The following is a 20,712-nucleotide window of genomic DNA, read 5'->3' as shown; positions in this document are numbered from 1 at the left end:
GTCGGCATTCTTTCATCCTTTTATTCTCCATTTGTAGGTCTTTAAGCTTCTGACTGATCTTAAAGAGCAAAGGAAAGAAAGTGGAAATAAGAAACATAGTGCTGGTCAGCAGAATCTCAACACAATAATGTATGAGGTAGGTAGAATACAGCCATTGTGAGTTGCCAAGGTTTGCACTTTTTCCACCCCAGTTTCTTGTAATGTTCAGGAAGGAGAATTAGTCCATCATGAATGAACATCTGCTACTGTTTTACTGGTTGACCAAATTAGTTTTGCTGATGAGATACTTTGTAGGAATTAGCTTAGTGTCCCCATATCATTCATGGTCAGGTTCTTTAGGAATGTACAAGTTTTTTATGTACTTTGTTGTGCCTTTAAAAAAAATTCCATGTATAATCTATATACACACTGGTTGATTGCTCTTGGTGCTGCACATGGGAAGTCAAGACTAAGCACAGTCTTCAGTTCAAGCAGAGTTAGAGGGAAGATGATAAATGAACTGAGCATAGGGATGGAGGCCAGAGAAAGGGAGGATGTGGGGAGGTATGTATGCCCAGAGCAGGAGGTTCATTATTCTCCCCATAGACTACTTAATGCTCAGAGGGGAGGTGAGGGTTTGAGGGAGCTACTGTATCCTGGACCCAACATTATTTTTAATGAAGGGAAGGGAAGCAAATTCACTGCAGTTCAAGGCAGCAGTTCATGGGGACAGTGGGTGCAGGTCCAGGTACTTTTTAAAAGAGTTGAGGGTCCCTGCCTCTACCACCAATTCGGGCAGCGAATTCCATACACCCACCACCCTCTGGGTAAAAAAGCTTTTCCTCATGTCCCCTCTAATCCTTCCACCAATCAGCTTAAATCAATGTCCTCTAGTTCTTGAACTCTCCGCTAGGGGAAACAGGTACTTCCTGTCTACTCTATCTGGGCCCCTCATAATTTTGTACACCTCAGTCAAGTCACCCCTCAGCCTCCTCTGCCCCAAGGAAAATAACCCCAGCCTATCCAATCTCTCCTTGGAGCTGCAACTTTCAAGCCCTGGCAACATTCTTGTAAATCTTCTCTGCACTCTCTCCAGAACAATTGCGTCCTTCCTGTAATGTGATGACCAGAACTGTGCACAATACTCCAGCTGTGGCCTCACCAGCGTTTTATACAGTTCCATCATTACATTCCTGCTTTTGTATTCTGTACCTCTGCTAATAACGGAGGGCATTCCGTATGCCTCCTTCACAACCTTATCTACCTGTACTGCCACCTTCAGGGACCTGTGCACATGCACTCCAAGGTCTCTCACTTCCTCTACCCCTCTCAATATATTCCCGTTTACTGCGTATTCCCTTTTACTGTTTGCCCTCCCGAAATGCATCACCTCACACTTCTCCGGGTTGAATTCCATTTGCCACTTTTCCGCCCATTCCACCAACGCATTGATATCTTCTTGGAGTCTATAGCTATCCTCTTCACATACAACTACATGGCCAATTTTTGTGTCATCTGCAAATTTGCCAATCATGCCCCCTACATTCAAGTCCAAATCATTAATATATACCACAAACAGCAAGGGACCCAACACTGAGCCCTGTGGTACACCACTGGAAATGGATTTCCATTCGCAAAGATATCCATTGACTTTTACCCTTTGTTTCCTGTTACTGAGCCAATTTTGGATCCAATTTGCCACATTTCCCTGTATCCCATGGGCTTTTACCTTTCTGACAAGTCTGCCATGTGGGACCTTGTCAAATGCCTTACTAAAATCCATGTAGACAACATCCACTGCACTACCCTCATCAATCCTCCTTGTCACTTCCTCAAAGATTTCAGTCAGATTTATAAGGCATGACCTTCCCTAACAAATCCATGCTGACTATCCCTGATTAAACCATGCCTTTCCAAGTGACAGTTTATCCTATCTCTCAGTATTGATTCTAATATTTTCCCACCACCGAGGTAAGACTGACCAGCCTATAATTGTTCGGCCTTTCCCTCATACCCTTTTTAAACAATGGAACTACGTTTGCAGTCTTCCAGCCCTCCGGTACCTCCCCTGTATCTTGTGAGGATTGGAAAATGATCCTCAGAGCATCCGCTATTTCCTCCCTGGCTTCCTTCAATAGCCTAGGAAACAATCCATCCGGCCCTGGTGACTTACCAACTCTCAAGGATTCCAGTCCCTCTAGTACTTCCTCTCTCGTTATGGTTACTTTATCCAATATTTTACACCCCTCCTCTTTAACTACTACATCCGGATCATCCCTTTCCTTTGTGAATATGGCGACAAAATATTCATTTGAAACCCTACCCACATCCTCTGCTTCTACACACAAGTTACCCTTATCATCCCTGATAGGTCCCACCTTTTCCTTAGCTATCCTCTTGTTCTTAATGTACTGATAAAACATCTTTGGGTTTTCTTTAATCTTACTAGCTAATATTTTTTCATGCCTTCTCTTTGCTCTCCTTATTTCCTTTTTTATGTCATCCCTGTACTTTCTATACTCCTCAAGGCTTTCTGCAGTATTTAGTTTTCTGTGACAGTCATAAGCTTTCTTTTTCTGCTTTATCTTGCCCCATATACTTCTAGACAACCAGGGCGCTCTAGATTTGGCAATGCCACCCTTTATCTTTGAGGGGATGTGTCTGCATTGTACCTGTAGAATTTCACTTTTTAGTGCCTCCCACTGGCTTGTCACTGATTTCTCCTCAAGTAGTTGTATCCAGTCCACTTCTGCCAAATCACCTCTTAGTTCTGTAAAATTTGCCTTCCCCCAATTTAAAACGTTTGCTCCTGATTTAACTCTGTCCTTTTCCATAATAATGCTAAAACTAACTGAATTATGGTCACTATCCCCAATATTGTCACCCACTGTCTCTTGCCCACTTGCCCATCTTCATTTCCCAGGACTAAATCTAGAATTGCATCCCCTCTTGTTGGGTTTGTCACGTACTGGCTAAAAATGTTCTCCTGGACACCGATCAAGAATGTTGTGCCCTCTGTGCCCCTCACACTGTTTGAATCCCAGTTGATGTTAGGGTAGTTGAAGTCCCCTACTATTATTGCCCTCTTATTTTTGCACTCAGAAATTTGCCTACATATTTGTTCTTCTGTCTTCCTTTCGCTATTCGGGGTTCTATTGTAGACCCCTAGTAGTGTGACTGCCCCTTTTTTATTTCTTAGCTCAACCCATATGGCCACGATTGATGATCCATTTAGCATATCATCCCTTCTCACAACTGTAATTGATTCTTTAACCAATAATGCTATCCCCCTCTCCTTTTTTATCACCCACTCTATCCTGCCTGAAAACTCTATGTCCAGGGATATTGAGCTGCCAATTATCCCCCTCTTTAAGCCAGGTTTCCATTATAGCAATGATATCATGCTGCCATGTGTCTATCTGTGCCCTTAGCTCATCTGCTTTGTTTGTAATACTCCTTGCATTGAAGTATATACCCTTTAACCCCTTCAAATTCCTGTGCTGAACACTATTTAATATTTGCTTTTTTTGCCTTTCTGAGTCTCTGACTACGTCACTGACTGCTTTTCTGCTTGTAGTTTCCTGGTCTTCTGAATTTGTCCTTTCTGTACCTGCCCTTAGGTTCCCACCCCCCTGCCATACTCGTTTAAACCCTCCCCAACAGAACCAGCAAATGCCTCCGCGAGGATATTGGTCCCGGCTCTGCCTGGGCGCAACCCATCCATCTTGTACAGGTCCCTCCTTTCCCAGAATTGGTCCCAATGCCTCAGGAATTTAAACTTCTCCCTCCTACACCATCTCTAAAGCCATGCATTCATCTGGTCTATTCTCCAATTTCTGCTCTCGCTAGCACGTGGCACTGGGAGTATTCCTGAGATTACTACCTTAGAGGTCCTGCTTTTTAATTTATTTCCTAACTCCCTATATTCTGCATGCAGGACCTCATCCCTTTTTTTACCGATGTCGTTGGTACCAATATGGTCCACGACCTCTGGCTGTTCACCCTCCCTCTTCAGAATGTCCTCGCGTTCTCGCTAATGTCCAGCTTTCGACTAATTGAGGTGAATGCTATTTGAGCAGTTAATGTTCTTGTTCTGTAGGTTAGTGTAATGATTTTAATATTATTGTTTGCCATAGCAAACACGAGATTGCAAATAGATTACAATGGCTTGACATTATCTAAGAACCAAATCTATATATTGGAGCAGGAAAGGGGGCCAGTTAGCGCTGAATTAGGGACAGTTACGTGGCATGAATTTACTAGAAACTTAGTTGAAGCTGATCAAATCAATTTCACATAGGACCCTTACAGCTGGCAGAGAGAAGAGACTTTCCTATCGGTCTGGGCTGGATTTGATACCATGACCCCGGGGGTGCAAGGACAGTGTAATAAACCACTGTACTACATGGTTTCTTTTTTGCCCACCTATCATCATTTTTTTTTTAAAGTCCTGATGGTGGACCTTCATTTTTAATTGTTCTTGAGCTCCACAAACAGCTGGTCTAGTACTGCAATCTCATTTATATTCAAGTCTTGAAATTGTGTCTGTACACTTGGAGGGGAAGGCATGTTGTTCATGTTTTCCCTTGTGAATACTTCTTGTGCTCATCAGTTTCAAGCCTATTTGCATCTTTTAATGTTCTCACCTCTTCTCTGATGGTACTCTTATTATCATTGTACTGAATTAATTTTTTACTGCTACATTTTGCCTCAGCAACTATACCTCAGCAACCATGCTTTTTTTCTATTTCTTTCTAAGCTCCCCTGATCTCCCTTTTAACTTGTTTCCACATGATCCTACATTCATCCCAGTGAGCCCCTTCTCTTTTCTCCCTGCAGGATTTGTAGAGGTCATTTTAAAAAATTTTCCATTTAATTTGTTTTTGAACCATTTAGGGTCACACTTATTTAGTCTGAGCTTGTTGATCTTGGGTATGTATTTGTCCTGCATTTCATTGAATCATAGAAATTTATGGCACAGAAGAAGGTCATTCAGCCCATCATGTCTGTGCTGTTCCTCTTCACTGTCAACCACATGGCCAATTTTTGTATCATCTGCAAACTTCTGAATTATGGCCCCTACATTTAACTCTAAATCATTAATATATACCACATAAAGCAAGAGACCTATTACTGAGCCCTGTGGAACCCCACTGGAAACAGCCTTCCAGACACAAAAACACCCTTTGCTTCCTGCCACTGAGCCAATTTTGAATCCAATTTGCCAATTTCTCTTGGATCCCATGGGCTTTTACTTTTTTGACCAGTCTGCCATGTGGGACCTTGTCAAAAGCCTTGCTAAAATCCATGTAGACTACTTCTAACGCGCTACCCTCATCGACCCTCCTTGTTGCCTCCTCAAAAAATTCAATCGAGTTAGTCATGTCCAGCATTATTTTACTAAAATATTAACTCCAAGTGGATAATGTCACATTGGGTTTTATGGCAAAAGGTATGGTATATAATAGTTGAGTTGTAATAGTGAATCTCTGTAAAACCTTAGTAAGACCACGGTTGGAGTACTATGTGCAGTTTTGAGCTACACGCTATAGGAAGGATGTTGAGGCAATAGAGATGTTACAGATTCACTAGGATGCGGCTTGGAATGAGGAAATACCAAATATGAGAAAGATTTGGAAAATTGAGACTGTTTTCATTAGAACATTGGAAATTAGGGGGTGATTCAGTCGAGGTATTTAAAATTATGAAGGGATGGGATATAGTAGACAGAAACGGACACTTTCCAGTGGTTGAGGGGATATAGATATAAGTTAAATCTCTTACTTTTAATGAGAGTCTAGAACCAGAGGCATAGGGCTCGATGTTACCAGGCCTGCGGGTTTCCGGCGGGTTGGGTTTCGGGAGCGTGGTCAACACGCTTGGTGAAATTAGTGGGTTGCCCGCGCGATCGTAGCAGGCAACACACTAATAGGAATCAATTACCTGCTCCTCCGGGGTCCGCGCTGCTGGTCTGCGCGTCGGGCGGGCTGCGCATGCGCAGTACGATCTGTCAGCTGGAGGCTCTCTAGTTAAAGGGGCAGTCCTCCACTGACAGATGCTGCAACCAATGGAACAAATTTCAGCATGGAGCAGCCCAGGGGGAAGGCTGCTCCCAGTTTAATGATGCCTCACCCCAGGTATCATCAGATGGGGTGAGGAGGAGGGCGAAGACAGAGATCTTCCACCCGGCGGGCGGGAGGAAGCGGCCAGCCTCTGCCACCAAGAAGGCCTGGCTCGAGGTGGCAGAGGGGGTCACCTGCGCAACCAACATATCGCCCACCTGCATAGAGTGCAGGAGGCACTGCAATGACCTCAGTAGGTCAGCCGCAGTGAGAACACAAAGTCTTTCCCCTACACTCCATCTGCCACAACACTGCCCCAACCCCACATCTCCTTCGGCACCGCCAACACTACTCTGTCACATCACCCCTCATACCCACTCAAACCCCATCCTCATCTTACCTCCACCTACTCACCTCGCCAGTACTCATCCTGCCACTAACACGCAACCCAATCCTCATACAATCTCATTGCTCCATCCCATACTCAACCTCTCGTGCATCTCCCTCACGGCCAGCCTCACTCAACCTGCCACCACCTGTGCTGCAGCCACAGGGCATGCATCACATATGTGCAGTAGGCAGTGTAAGGCAAATGTTTCGTGAGCATGAAGGGGGTGCACAAGGGTGTCGGAGGGTTTGCCATGGGTGGTACCTATATTGAATTTCAGAGCAACAAACAGCACACATTATATTGGCACCACCACTGCCATGTCTCCGCGAATCCTGTCTGTTGTGTCCAATAATGCCCGCTCCTGGGTATCACTATGAGGACCCACCACTGATGCCACCCATTGTGTTACTGCAGAGTAGGTGCAGGTGTATTTGCAGGGCTCTTCCGCGCAGACCACTGAGAGACATCGGCGGTGTAGCCTGCTGCACCCTGGAAGGATGCGGAGGAGAAGTTGTGGAGGGCAGTGGTGACTTTGGCAGCGACAGGTAAGCACTTGGTGCTGGGGCCAGCCAGGAGCAGCTCGGCATGAAAGAGCCTGCAGATCTCCACGACTACATGTCGAGCGAATCTGCGCCTCCGTGTGCACTGCTGCTCGGAGAGGTCCGGGGAGCTTCGCCTCGGTCTGTGGACCATGTGGTGAGGGTAGTGCCCTCTGCGATGCGTCTCTCTCTGCGGTAGCCCTCCCTCCTGCTGTGCAGGTGGGCGTGCAACAACACCGTGTTGGGGGGCTCCACGTCTCTGCGGCGGACGGCGTGGACTGCGAGGCTGCTGGGGCTGGTCATGCTGTTCGTCCTCCGAGGGTGTCCACGCACCACCCATCTGGCAGGTGTTGGTCTGAGGGGTTGTGCAGGGTAGGTGGGTGGTTCCTCGGACTGGGGCTGCGGTTTCGTGTCGGTCTGTCCTCTGGCTTGGCGGGGGGTGGTGGGGGGCAGGGGTTGCCCTATGTGACGCGGTGGCCTCCTGCGTGGGTGAGGGCTCTCCCCCGTGGAGTGCACCTTGGCAGCTGCCACAGGCTGCTGGCTGCAACACGCCTGGTTGGAGAGAGACTGTTTCCCCCAGTGTGTGAAACACTCTGCGATGCAGGTAAAATCCCACACTTCCTCTTTTGACAGCTGATTCAGCTCATTAACTGACCTCAACAAGCAAGGTAAGTACTCTCAAGTGGAACCCCGCTGGCTTTAATTGCCTGCGGGATTCCCACCAGCGGGGGCCACGCACGCAGCCCCGCACGTCATCGGGGAACCCGGAAGTGGTCGGGATCGCGGCGCGATCCGGTCACGTGACCTCATATCGGGATTTTCGGGGCCCCCCCACTGGAAACCCGCAGGAAACCCGACCCTAAAATCGAGCCCATAGTCTCAGGATAAGGAGTCAGCCATTTAAGACTGAGATGAGGAGGAATTTTTTCACACAGAGGGTTGTGAATCTTTGGAATTCTCTACCCCAAAGTGCTGTGGAGGCTGAGTTGTTGAGTATATTCAAAACTGAGATCGATAGATGTTTGGACACTAAGGGAATCAAGCGATATGGGGATCAGGTGGGAAAGTGGAATTGAGGTCGAAGATCAGCCATGATCATAATTGAATGGCGGAGCAGACTCGAGGGGCCGAATGGCCTATTCCTGCTCCTTTTCTTATGTTCTTATGTAAGATGGAACAGGAGAAGCTTTTTTGACGTGGAAGATCATGAGATTGAAATGCACTACTGGAGTTAGTGATTCAAGCAGAGACCATGTCAACGTTTACAAATAGATTAGTGGTTGAAGGAATGAGGTTTAAAAAGATATGGGAGCTTAGTGGGTGCACGGGAGGAGGAGAAAACCAACACAGACTGGTTGAGCCAAATGGCCTGTTTCAGTGTTGTAATTTCTATCTAAAAAGCGACTGTTGTGATTTAGAAGCAGTGTGCAAAAAGAAGTTCAAAATATCCCATCACTCTATAGAAACTGATTTCCTGAAATCAGACTGATTCATGAAAGCTACATTTTTGAACGTTTGGAAAGGTTTTCTCAATTTTCAATTAAACTAACAACCATTTTCACAAACTCAGTATCGGGGTCCCAAACATCTGGTTGCCTTGGGCACCTTTTGGGGCTCCAATCATCCTTTAGCTATTCTTCAGTCAGAATTCATACTCTTCTTTTTCAGGTGTTGGTGACAGGATGCAGATAGGATTCTGTTGAATAAGAAACAAAAAATTACGTTATTAGATAATCCCTGACAGTTTCTCAACAGCAGTACACGAAAGACAGCAGTATTGTGCAAGATCGACCATCTTGTTGCCTGGGAAATCTTACAGTTAATGCTCCCTCCTGTATTCTCTCAGCAGTAGTGGAGATGGTTTCCACAGAGTAGGATGCTTTACTTCATTATGTAGTGAAGTAACATGAGCAGATATTAAAGATCAGCCAGTCTATTTAAGGGGCATGACCATGTAGAACTGGATTAGATTCCGGAGGCATCTGAAAATCTAAATTATACTGAGCAACAGTTAAACAGCATGATTGGGCAGCATCTCCATACAAATGCTGATTACCCTGCTCTTCGGTATAATTTAGATTTTCAGATAGCTATCAGAATCTAGTGTGGCAGGATTACTAACTGATTCTTTTGATGAGGAATTTTGTTTTTCAATTTTTATTTCTGTTGCAGTTTCTCATCCTTTAATTTTCTTTTTGTTCAACGTAGAGTGCAATATATCTCTAACTGTAAAATCTCACTGCTGCATTTTGGTGCACACAAATATTTATGCAGCTAAATTTTGGAGCAAGGGCTATTCAAAAGTGATATTTCCTTTTTGAGTGTTCCAGCCATGGCCATAATGCCAATCCCGGTTTCAATTGCTGTAGGATGTTCTCATTAAAACTGTGAGGCTTGGCTTAAACAAGCTACTGAGTGGAGTGATAAACTTAGCCACAGACACAGAGTAGTTTCCTTTTTGTTCACTTTATTAAAACAAAAATGAATACTCACTACACAATCCCAATTTTTACCACAGAGTTTAACAAAACTTAGTAACTAAATTCACTATAAAATTCAGTAGCCAAATACATACAACCTTTGTTTGGACTGTACTGCAACCAGAATCAAAACGTGATCAGCTCCTTCGCTTTCTGGAGGTCCCCCCATGCACGTCTGCGCTCTTCTTCCTTGTAGACGGTTTCTTTGACTCCATCGTCGGCTAACAACTTAGGTTGGCCCAAGGGTCTCCTTATATCCACCGTCACTGCTTGTTTCTTGGTTTCCTGTGTTGTTTGAATCTGCCAATCCCATCCTGTCTCCGGGTATGTGTTCTCTTGTAATTGGTGACACAGCATCAGCCAGTGGTGATTCGGGGATCTTATGATCTCAGTCATTTTTTTCTACACTTAACGTCGCTTAAGTCTGTTCCTTGATTCAACACATTTTTCCTTATCAGTCTTATCCTGCTGGTTCAGCACTTCTTTACAGAACAAAGCAGAATATTCTGTGTCCAAGGTGGTTTTAATCAGCCATCTGCTTTTTGATGATCTGCAGGCCCATCACACTGTGTGTTCTGGTCTCACGCCTTTGCTACATTCATTGTCCTTAACACATCACATTCTTTGATGCTTTGCCTTTCTGTCTCTATTAAGTTTCCACAGGTTAGGTCAAAAACAGGTTACTGTTGAATTTACAAAGAATGTCTCTTGCTCAACATAGTTGAGTACAACATAGTCAAATATCCCTTAACTGGACCAGCCATATAAATACTGTGGCTACGAGAGCAGGTCAGAGGCTGGGTATTCTGCGGCGAGTGACTCACCTCCTGACTCCCCAAAGTCTTTCCACCATCTACAAGGCACAAGTCAGGAGTGTGATGGAATACTCTCCACTTGCCTGGATGAGTGCAGCTCCAACAACACTCAAGAAGCTCGACACCATCCAAGATAAAGCAGCCCGCTTGATTGGCACCCCATCCACCACCCTAAACATTCACTCCCTTCACCACCGGCGCACTGTGGCTGCAGTGTGCACCATCCACAGGATGCACTGCAGCAACTCGCCAAGGCTTCTTCGACAGCACCTCCCAAACCCGCGACCTCTACCACCTAGAAGGACAAGGGCAGCAGGCGCATGGGAACAACACCACCTGCACGTTCCCCTCCAAGTCACACACCATCCTGACTTGGAAATATATCGCCGTTCCTTCATTGTCGCTGGGTCAAAATCCTGGAACTCCCTTCCTAACAGCACTGTGGGAGAACCATCACCACACGGACTGCAGCGGTTCAAGAAGGCGGCTCACCACCACCTTCTCGAGGGCAATTAGGGATGGGCAATAAATGCCGGCCTTGCCAGCGACGCCCACATCCCGTGAACGAATTTAAAAAAAATACACCCTTTTACTGTCATTCAACATTTCCCTTCAGTTGTTTTATTTGAGCAATCTCTACAATGCCCCAGAATGTTAAAATACTGTGATTTGACATTTCAAGATGTGGAGATGCCGGTGATGGACTGGGGTGGACAATTAAGGAATCTTACAACACCTGGTTATAGTCTATAACCTGGTGTTGTAAGATTCCTTGCATTTGACATTTCAAGTCTTTGATTTAATCGGTTGAGCCTGTAATGTTGCTACGCCCCTATTATATTTTTGATATGGGATTATTTTTACTTCTGATTGCTGTGTATGGATTGTTTTTTATTTCAAAATATACTTTATTTCATAAAATTTAAGGATACACACAGTTCAATGTAGATGTCACAATTACAATTCAAAAACAATACAATACAGATCATACACAATACGATTCCGTTATAACCATTTAAAACACAGTACATATCTTCTAATACCTTCTGTACAATACAAGGTGAAATGGCCTTACACGGCCTTTCCCCATAAAGATTCCTTGGCAAAAGTCCCTGGACCAGGGATCCACACACAATGAGTGGCTGTGGAGCAGTCAAGGAGGGGGAAGCACTTTTGAGCAAACCAAAAGATTGAAAATTCACAATGAGTTCCAATGGTTCAACAAGTTTATCCAGTCCTGAGTCAGCCAGGGAAATAGCAGAGAGTGCTACAGTTGGTTTTAGTGCCTTTGGATTAAAGAGAGGAAAATATCCAATGATCACTACTGAAGAGTCTATGTATAAGGACGTTAGCAGAGGACGGGATTGACTGTGATGCTCCCCACAATTGAATATTCTGCTGACACTCCCTGCGTGGCACGCACATGAATATTGGTAATTTGGGCGATGCACTGAAATATGCCAGTGGAGCTATAACTCAGCAAGGCGACAGCACCTTCAGGACAGGGGGAAAAGGAGAACACTGATAGAAAAAAAATTGATGACTATAAGACAAAGTTCATAACTGCATAAAAGTAATGCTAATTTTAGTGGAGGTATTTGACTGAGGAAATGTGTTCCCGCTGGGCTTACTCATATAGAGATTTCTGTTAAAGCAGCAACGAAGCACTCCCTGGCAGGTGATAAGGGGGAAGCTATACTGGTCCTTGTGCTGCCTGGCTCAAGAATACCTTCCCACCCACTAAAGTCAAAACCTTCATCCACACCTGTCAACTCAAGGCTCAATTTCTCTAAGGCAATCTTCACCAGCCTCCCTAGCTGCACTCTACATAAACTTTCAGCTCATCCAGAACTCTGGCACTCGTATCTCGTGCTAAGTCCTGCTCAGCTATTGCTTCTATCCTTGCTGATCTCCATTATTTCTTTGTCCCACAGTTTGTCTACTTCAAAATCCTTGTCCTCATTCTGAAATCCCTTCCAACCTGTCTCTGCCATTGTCTCTAGTTCAACATTCCGTCATGCTCCCTCTGTTTTTCTTGCTGGTCTACAGTGCATTCCATTTCCTCCTACCTCCTGCTCTCTCAATGGTGACAGAGCTTTCAGTCACCACGACCGTGCACTCTGGATTTCATTTACTAAATCTCTCTAACTCATTACCTTTCTCCCAACCATCAGCAGTTTCCTCAAAGGCTCCCTCTTCAGTCGTGCTTTTGGACACCTTTGCTAACTTTTCTCCAACTTCTTGTTTAATTTTCTGATCCCCTTGTAAAGTGCCTAGGAATGTTTTGTTGCATGAAAGGTACTATATAAATGTACCCTATTGTTGCTCCCTCCAACTGAATATACATTGAGATTTTTACCTGTTTGATCAATTATATCTTAAAAATTTAGTCTAAAGGAAACTAGCTGCAATTTATCTAAAGAACTCCTCTATTTCTGAACTTTAATATCAAAAAGTTAACTGCTTTGAATTAATGGGTCATTTCTACAGGGTTCAATATGTAGTACCTGATTATATTTACATATAAATCTAATTTTCTTTTTGTGAGCTTTTTAAACCCCTGCTCAATTTGGATGCCGTTTGATGTAAGTTGATTGCAGAACAGTCTCGATTATTCAACTGTATTTATCATTGAGAAATCATAATATTCAGAATGTAACAGCGTCTATTGTTGGAAATGAGAATGCTATTGGTGCAGAGAGAATGCTTTTCTGAGATTTGGTTAATGTAGAAGGACATCTAAACAGTGCCTGACCGAGTGCTTGACATTGTCAAGACGTGCTCAAAAAAAACATATTAATTTTCCCAGTGCTTCCTTCCGACCCTCATCACAACCCCGGTTTGTATCCATGTGTGTTAAATTAACATGATATACAGCGGATAGTAGATAGCTGGGAGTGAATTACAAGCAGTAAATAAGGATGACATTGTAAACCGCAAGAATTAGGTTTGTTTGTCAGCTGACTGCTGAGATTGAATTACTTCCAGTAATTGACCAGGCATCCTGCGGAACATAAATTTTAATTTTGGCATTTGTAGCTGATGTCTTTCTTTTCATTGTAGGAAGTAGAAAATTTACTCTGCATGAAAAATTCAAATTCTAATATCATTTCAGATTGACGTTAAAACCCAGGTTGTGAATTTAGTGCTCCAACATTGTAGAATGGAGTAGGTTATTTCAGATTAATAACTCAGTACTATTTCATGTTTGCTCCAGTACAAATCATGGTCCTGAGGGAGATACTTTCATAATTTATTGCAAATTACTTGACTGCCATTGCACAGTAAATTTATAATGCATCAGTAAATAGTAAATGATGAGTACAAAAATAATTTGTAGCACTTGTTCAGTATTTCTATTTAACATGCCAATGTTTTCATGAAAGCAATAACTGAGATTGAACAGTGTGCAACAAAGCAGAAGTGATGGAAATAGATTATAATTTGCAGCGGAGACTTCTACACTATAGAGGACATCAGATTGCTTAACTTGTGTACTGCATTTTACCCACAGACTCTGAAGTATTTGTCCAAAACGCCATGCAAACATCAGACTCCAGAAATCGTAATTGAGTTTCTTACGGCCATGGTGCCACAAAAACTCACCAAGTAAGTGCATCTATCCACTTCACACAATGTTCTTGTCCATTGGATTGCCTAAGTACATTAAAACAAAGTAAACAAATAATGGAGCAGAATCTTGTATAAACATTTTCTTGGGATTTACTGATTCCTTTTACAGTAAATCATTTGGAGTACTTTTAAATGACAAGTTTATTATTAGAGCAGGGGTGTGATTTCAGTGTGAATTATGGAGAAGTACTCAGTCACTGCTGGAGTTTCTTAAAATGGTGCCAATCTGATGCACAATAATGTCTTGCTCCCTCAAGTCTTCCTGAAGGGAATAATTTACATTGAAAATATTATCTTCCCCTCCCATGACATTCCCCTTAATATCCCACTTGGCCCTAATATTAGCTGACATCAAAAAACATTTTGTTTGGTCTTTTAACCCTGGTTTATGTATATAACAGTCATAGAAATCTACACAGACCAAAGATTTTTTTGATTGCACAGAAAATATATTAGCAGAGAAAACTAAATATGGATTTATTTCCTTTTAGAGATAGTTTTCAAAAAATTGTATACATTGTCTATAGATTTTATACTGTCTTGATGATATCTTGTTTACCCCTATATATTCTTTGAAATTTTATTACTGTACCATGTTAGCTAGTCAGTCATCTTATAGAATTTCAAATGGCCAAATAATTTTCTATTCAGTTCTACAAATATTTACACATTTTATAGTGCAGCAGATCCTGTTTAATTTCATACTTTTAAGGTTAAAGCATTTAATCAAACCTGAATTGAGCAAGTTAATGCAATACCTTTCCTTACGACAAGGCAATTGGCATATGGTCTTTTCCTGTCTGTCATTTTCTTATGTTTATATAGTAGTGTTGCCCAATTATTAAGAAAAAATCGTGAATACAGCAAGGAGAAGAATGAATAAACTAAGATGTACTCATACAAAAGCCAGAGGGTAAGAAATAAAATGAGTTGGAAGTAATGGTAAATAAGAAGCTAATGAATATCAGAAGAGCTCCTGAAATCTAGCTGAAGGTTGAGGGAACCCACAAGGGGTAAAACAGTCCTGGTTTTGCTTTTAACTAATGAAGAGGGAGTAATAAACCAAATTCAAGTAAGATAACTTTTCTCTCTATAGATGCTGACTGATCTGTGTACTTCCAGTATTTTCTGTTTTTATTTTAGAGAGTAACTAAGGATCCTTGCCCTGACAATGTTCACCCTATTTTAAAGGTTACTGGGAGTCCAATTAAGGCTATTTTCTAGGTCACGGAACTCGGGTAAGAACCCAGTGGACTGAAAAATAGGAAGTGTGATGCTCATCTTCAAAAGAAGGCTTAGCAATGAGTCATCTAATTATAGAACTGTGAGTTTTGCTTTGATTGTTGTACAATTGCTTCAAACACTATTGAGGGTCAGTATAAGCGACCCTCTTTAGGGACATAAATGAATTGGAGATAGCTTGACTGCTGGAGGTTGAGTTTGACAGATCTAATACATTTTATTGATGAAGTTACTGACTTTGTGGATAAGGGTGAGATAGTGGATGTTAAATGGATTTTCAAGGTGCTTGCACTGTCCCGCATAAAAGGTTCAGAGCCAATAGAAAATATAGAAATATATTGAACTGTATAAAAGAACACTTAGTTGAAAAAAAGGAACAAGTAGTAGTGAATGCAAAGACATCTGGCTAGGACTTTGTTGAGAGTAGTGTGCCACAAGGACCAGAATTGGATCACTGCTGTTTTTAATTTTTATAAATGACTTGGAAATTGGAGTCAGTTCAAAGGTGCCTAATTTTGCAGATGACCATAAAATGGGAACCAGTGGCAAATTTTAAGAACCAGTGTGCGCAGATTCAGAACAACTTAGGATTCTGGGTCGAAAAGTATATCTGGTTTAATACAGATAAATGTAAAGTAATGAGACTTGACAAAAGGTACTTGGGGGAAACTTTGGCACTGCAAGTACCAAAGCTGGGTCTTCAAGAAAAGTAACAGACTTGTAGCATTTAAAAGGAGTTGTGGTTATTAAATATTACAAATAAAATAGAAATATCAGTCCAGTGTCCTCAGGTGGTAAAGAAAGCAAAATAAATGAACAGTAAAACATATAAATTGAAAAGGTGATTTGAAATTGTACTGGCTCTGGGCTGAGACCATACATGGAGTACTGTGCCCAGTTTTCATCCCCCTATTTCAAAATTAATATTGTGTTATTAAAGAGGATCAGCAGAGGGCACAGATTAATACTAGAACCTAGAGGACTGAGCTATGAAGAGCAATTGTATAACCTAGGACTTTCCTCGCCTCCGAGGAGAAGATTAAGTAATGGCTCAGTAGAAGTTTTTAAGATTTGTTAAGTTGGAAACGGGTACGTTTTTCTGCCTTATACAGAATTTGAGAATCAAATTAATTTTTGACCTTGATGAATTTTATTTGTCTGAGGAGCTTTGTTTCATCTGCACCAAACTCTTGATTGCTTGTGAAATTGGGTGTACTGGAAATGCATACAGGTTCATAAACATTTATTTGTCAACTCAATAATTTCAATAATGCTTTTATGTTTTAAATTTTGTTAGTGGTTTTTCCATTATGAACTTGCTTATCGGAGTACCCTTTACCTCATTACATTTTAACTCCTCTTGTAATTTCTACAAACTTTGGGGGGGTGGGGGGAAGCTTTGTTCAGCATTATGTTCAAAGATGTCAGCCTTCCCTCAGTGGTAGCACTCTTGACCCTGAGTCAGACGATCATGGGTTCAAGCCCCAAAATGGAGAATTGAGCACACAATGTAGGCTGACACGTCAATGCAGTACTGAGGGAGTCTTTTAGACAAGACTTTAAACCAAGGATCTGTCTGACCCCCTCAGGTGGATGTAAAAGATCCCATGGCACTATTTGAAGTATAGCAGGGGAGTTCTCCTTGTGCCCTGGCCAACAGATAATTTCTCAATCAACATCACTTTAAAAAAAAGATTATCTGGTCATTCATCTCATTGCTGTTTGAGGTACCTTGCTATGTGCACATTGGCTGCTGCGTTTGCCTATGTGGCAACAATGACAACAAAAGTACTTAATTGGCTGCAAAGCACTTTGGGACATCTTGAGGTCATGGAAAGGTGACCTTGGTATACAACTGCGAGGTCTATTTTTTCTTCCTCATTTTCGTTCCTTTTTTCTTTCAAAAATTCAAATTAGTGTGCTTCTCCTCTCCATTTCCTTTCATAAGTTGGTTAAAATTATAAGTTTGAGTAGCAAAAAAAGACCTGTTGTATAATAGTGTGCCAGTTGAAGGGTTGATGATGCCAGTAATTCTGTAGCAGCAGTGTTACAGTTGTTGAAGAATTTTGATTTAATTATGTTTTCAGTAGTAATTTCAAGTGGGTTCATGTCACGCTACACGTAACCCCACCAGCAAAAAGGAAAAAAAAAGTTATGTGTTTTAATATTCTCTCTCCCTCTCTGCCATTTGGGTCTCTTTCTTTCTGTCTGTGTAATTGACACAATGTATATCCAGTGTACTGGGACGTGCTGTTCTCCGTGACTGGCCTGTTTGAACAACAATGACACCTTTTGATTGGTGTGATGCTGTCCCAGCCTAATATAAGATATGCGATTTGAGAACCTTCCACTCATTCACCTGACGAAGGGGATAATCTCCGAAAGCTTGTGATTTTAAAATAAAATTGTTGGACTATAACCTGGTGTTGTAAGATTCCTTACATTTGTCCACCCCAGTCCATCACCATCTCCACATCACAGTTAAACAATTGGGTTGAGAACCAGGAAGTCATGAATTTGGTTTCCAGAGTTGCCTGTTCTGGAACTTATTTATTTTAGTTATGGGCAAGGCTCATCCTTTAGGGTCATCCATAAAGCATGTGTATAAATGTATAGGAGAGGTATAGAAAAGATATACAGGAAATGATTTGGGGCGGGTGGAGGTTAGTGTATGCTACTTTAAGCTCTGATTGGGAAATTTGAATTTGTAGGGGCAGGGCTTGGTTCTGAATACAGACCAGGGTGTTGTGAGAACAGTCTTTGTGTTGCTGGGAAATGTTGTAATCAGACTACTGTATTTGAAGTCCAGTTTAATTACTTTGTATGGAGGGGGAAGTTGAGAATTTATGTAGTTTGTGGGGGAAGGGGGAAAGGGGAAGAAGAAAGGCTGGGAATTTGCTGTAGCATATGATTGACAAAAGAGGCGGTTCAAAATCATTAATTTTGTTGTACATACTTTATGAACGGTTGCTTCTCTGCAGAACCATCAGATTTGGCACCATATGGAAGTGATGGATTCCAAATTAAAGGCAGTAAGTGATGGAGAGTTTAAAATATGTTCAAATTGCTCTACTTCAATTGCATTTCCACCCCACTGTTTAAAGAGCAGTACTGATGTTAGTTGTAGAAAAATTTGCAGCTCAGCCAGTCTTGTTCTTGTCGGAGGATTATGCATATTGGCAAGTACCCTGCAAAAAGAAAAAATGGAATATTGGCAGAATAATATCTTGCATCCACTTGTTTTTACATGTTTATATCGTGTGTTGCTAAGATAAAGTTTAGTGGTCATACTAGATAACCAAAGGATTGAGGTCCTGCTTGCACTCTTCATTAAACCTGAAAATGCAGCTGTTGGCAAACACTCCAGTCCGCTGTTGTCTGCTCTAATGTAAACAGCCCAACTAATCTTGTTCCAGCAGCAGCAGCAGAGACCCACTTTTCGGAAACTGCCTCTGGATTTGTCAGCTCAGGTTCTCCTCAATATTTAATGGAGAATGGCATTAGGTGCAAAGCTAAATTGGACAGTGGTAGTGGGAGAGTGATGTAGTCTTGCTTTGATGAAACCGATGCAGCAAAGTAAAAGTGTCTTTGAGACATTCTAATGGCTTGATGCCAATCTTTCAGATGAATGCTGATAACTAATTTTATTAATTCTGTTAGTAAGGCTGTTCAGCCAGCCAAAGTTGTATTTTACAGATATGATTGCTACTGGATAATTTAATAAGATTCAACATGATATAAATGTCAATACTTCCAAGCAGTCTGGCTAGTATTCTTCAAGCACTATTTTAAGGGGTTTAATGGATACTTATCTAGCTTGGTGATAAATAATTGAAGTAAAGAAAGAAGGTTCTCCCAGATAACATTGTTTGCCACTTTTGATTACTTTTATTAGCCTCCATTTTGCATTTCTTTCCTTCAATCTTTTTCCCTCCATCAAATCAAGAAGAATTTTATCTTTGCTAAGTTCTAGCTGTGGTAGCTGTAGCTGAGGTTAGAAATTAAGGTTGGGTATGCATTCTATCAGACCACAGCATAATCAATCAGTTTTATAATATGCTGCAACAACAGCACTTAAGTTCCACATTGAAAACAATGCAATGTGGTGGAAGATCAGCATGTCACCGGAGTAGTAGGCAGTCTTTTGATTTCTCCTGTGCTGGGGAAGGCAGGGCGATTTAGGTGGAAAGAAGCTTTGTCAGTGATCTAGTCCTCGGACGTGGTAAGACCACGAGAAATAGCAAGGTCGAGGAGGAGGCGATGGGTGTGGATGGGAGCGTTTGTGTGAAGGGTGAGGTTGAGTGAGGAAGAGAAGCAGCTGGGGAGCTTGTGTAGGTTGAAACCTCCGAGGATAAGCAGTCATTTGGTGCAGAGGCTTAGCAAAGATATCTTGGTAAAGAAGTCATGTCACACTTCAGCTGTCACACTTTGGCATCATATTTTTCATTTGATCACAGTTTGGTATCACAGTTTTACATTGGCTCAACTTTCGTCATAAAATAGCAATAAATCAAAACTCAAAATGCTAAAACTAATCAACTGGGAGCACTGGCAAAAATCTATCAATAAGATAAAGAACCTGAACAAATTAAAGCACTCAAAACCAACTTGTTTTCATCTGCCATCTTAAACTACTCCTCGAGATGAAACCATACGCATAAAATGAACATTTCTAACCTCCAAAAGGTAAGAAAATAAATGATGCTCAATAAAATGATGATCCTTGCTCAGGGAGTTACCTGTGTACTTCTGTAAATCCCCACACAATTTTCCTAGAAGGCCTACTCCTGGAATATGGAGTACTTGGCTGGAGCTTGAGGGTGGGGTTTTTCTGCCAATGCCTTGGTTCCTCTGCATCGGCTGCTGTCCGTGCCATTCATGGCAAACCCATTCCCTCTTTTGTCTCTTAATACAGTTTGCACTGCTTTTCTTCTGACTCAATCAGCATTCACAGTGTGGCATATGTACTGCCTGTGCATTGGATGTATGGTGGAAAGTGCAAATAACTGCTATTTTTGTATAAAAACCTGATAATGTAAAACTAATAACTTTGAGGTGCGTATTCAAAGGAAATTGTAGAAATTCAGCGAACCTGGTATTTCAGAACTTGCCAGAATTTGCTCTTCGTAATTGCCTCCCACTCTCCTCAGATCAAACACAGGAAACCAATTTATGGCTTCAAGGCTAAAAAAATGTATTACAACATGGAAACAAGATTACCTTATGAATGTTGGTAATGTTGGTTTATTTGAGCAAAGTATGTTTATTAAAGCAGCCATGTGTTCATCTCATGTTCCAGAGAGAGAGAAAGTACCTGTGTTTTTTTTTTGTTAATTTCACAATTAAAAAACATCAATAGATTTTGCAGCTGTGGTATCTGTGTACGAAGGTGGAGTGGGTAAGCAGGACCTTGGTCCCTCCCCTACCAGTTCTGTCAAACCTCAGGTTTCCCCTCTGTAGAGGTCCCAAACCCCAGGACCCCTCCTCAGTGCTATCAGACCACAGGCTATTCACCTCCATACAGTCAAATCCCATGGCAGCCCTTCAGCCTATGAACTTGGAAGATGGCAT

The 20,712-nt window shown here is 42.1% G+C and overlaps 1 protein-coding gene across 1 annotated transcript in view; it reads left to right on the top strand.

Annotated features, from left to right (window-relative positions):
• Nucleotides 1-20,712, top strand: part of crcp (calcitonin gene-related peptide-receptor component protein) — a 68,508-nt gene that overhangs the window by 11,101 nt on the left and 36,695 nt on the right. Inside the window, exons 3-4 of the mRNA XM_068008206.1 lie at nt 38-136; nt 13,781-13,875. Of these exons, the coding sequence (XP_067864307.1) occupies nt 38-136; nt 13,781-13,875 (194 nt within the window). The remainder of the gene's footprint in view (nt 1-37; nt 137-13,780; nt 13,876-20,712) is intronic.

The sequence above is a fragment of the Heptranchias perlo genome, chromosome 28 (assembly GCF_035084215.1).
Source record: "Heptranchias perlo isolate sHepPer1 chromosome 28, sHepPer1.hap1, whole genome shotgun sequence".
NCBI classification, from domain to species: domain Eukaryota; kingdom Metazoa; phylum Chordata; class Chondrichthyes; order Hexanchiformes; family Hexanchidae; genus Heptranchias; species Heptranchias perlo.
The sequence above is the reverse complement of the archived record's forward strand: the minus strand, read 5'-3'. Positions and strand labels throughout refer to the sequence as shown.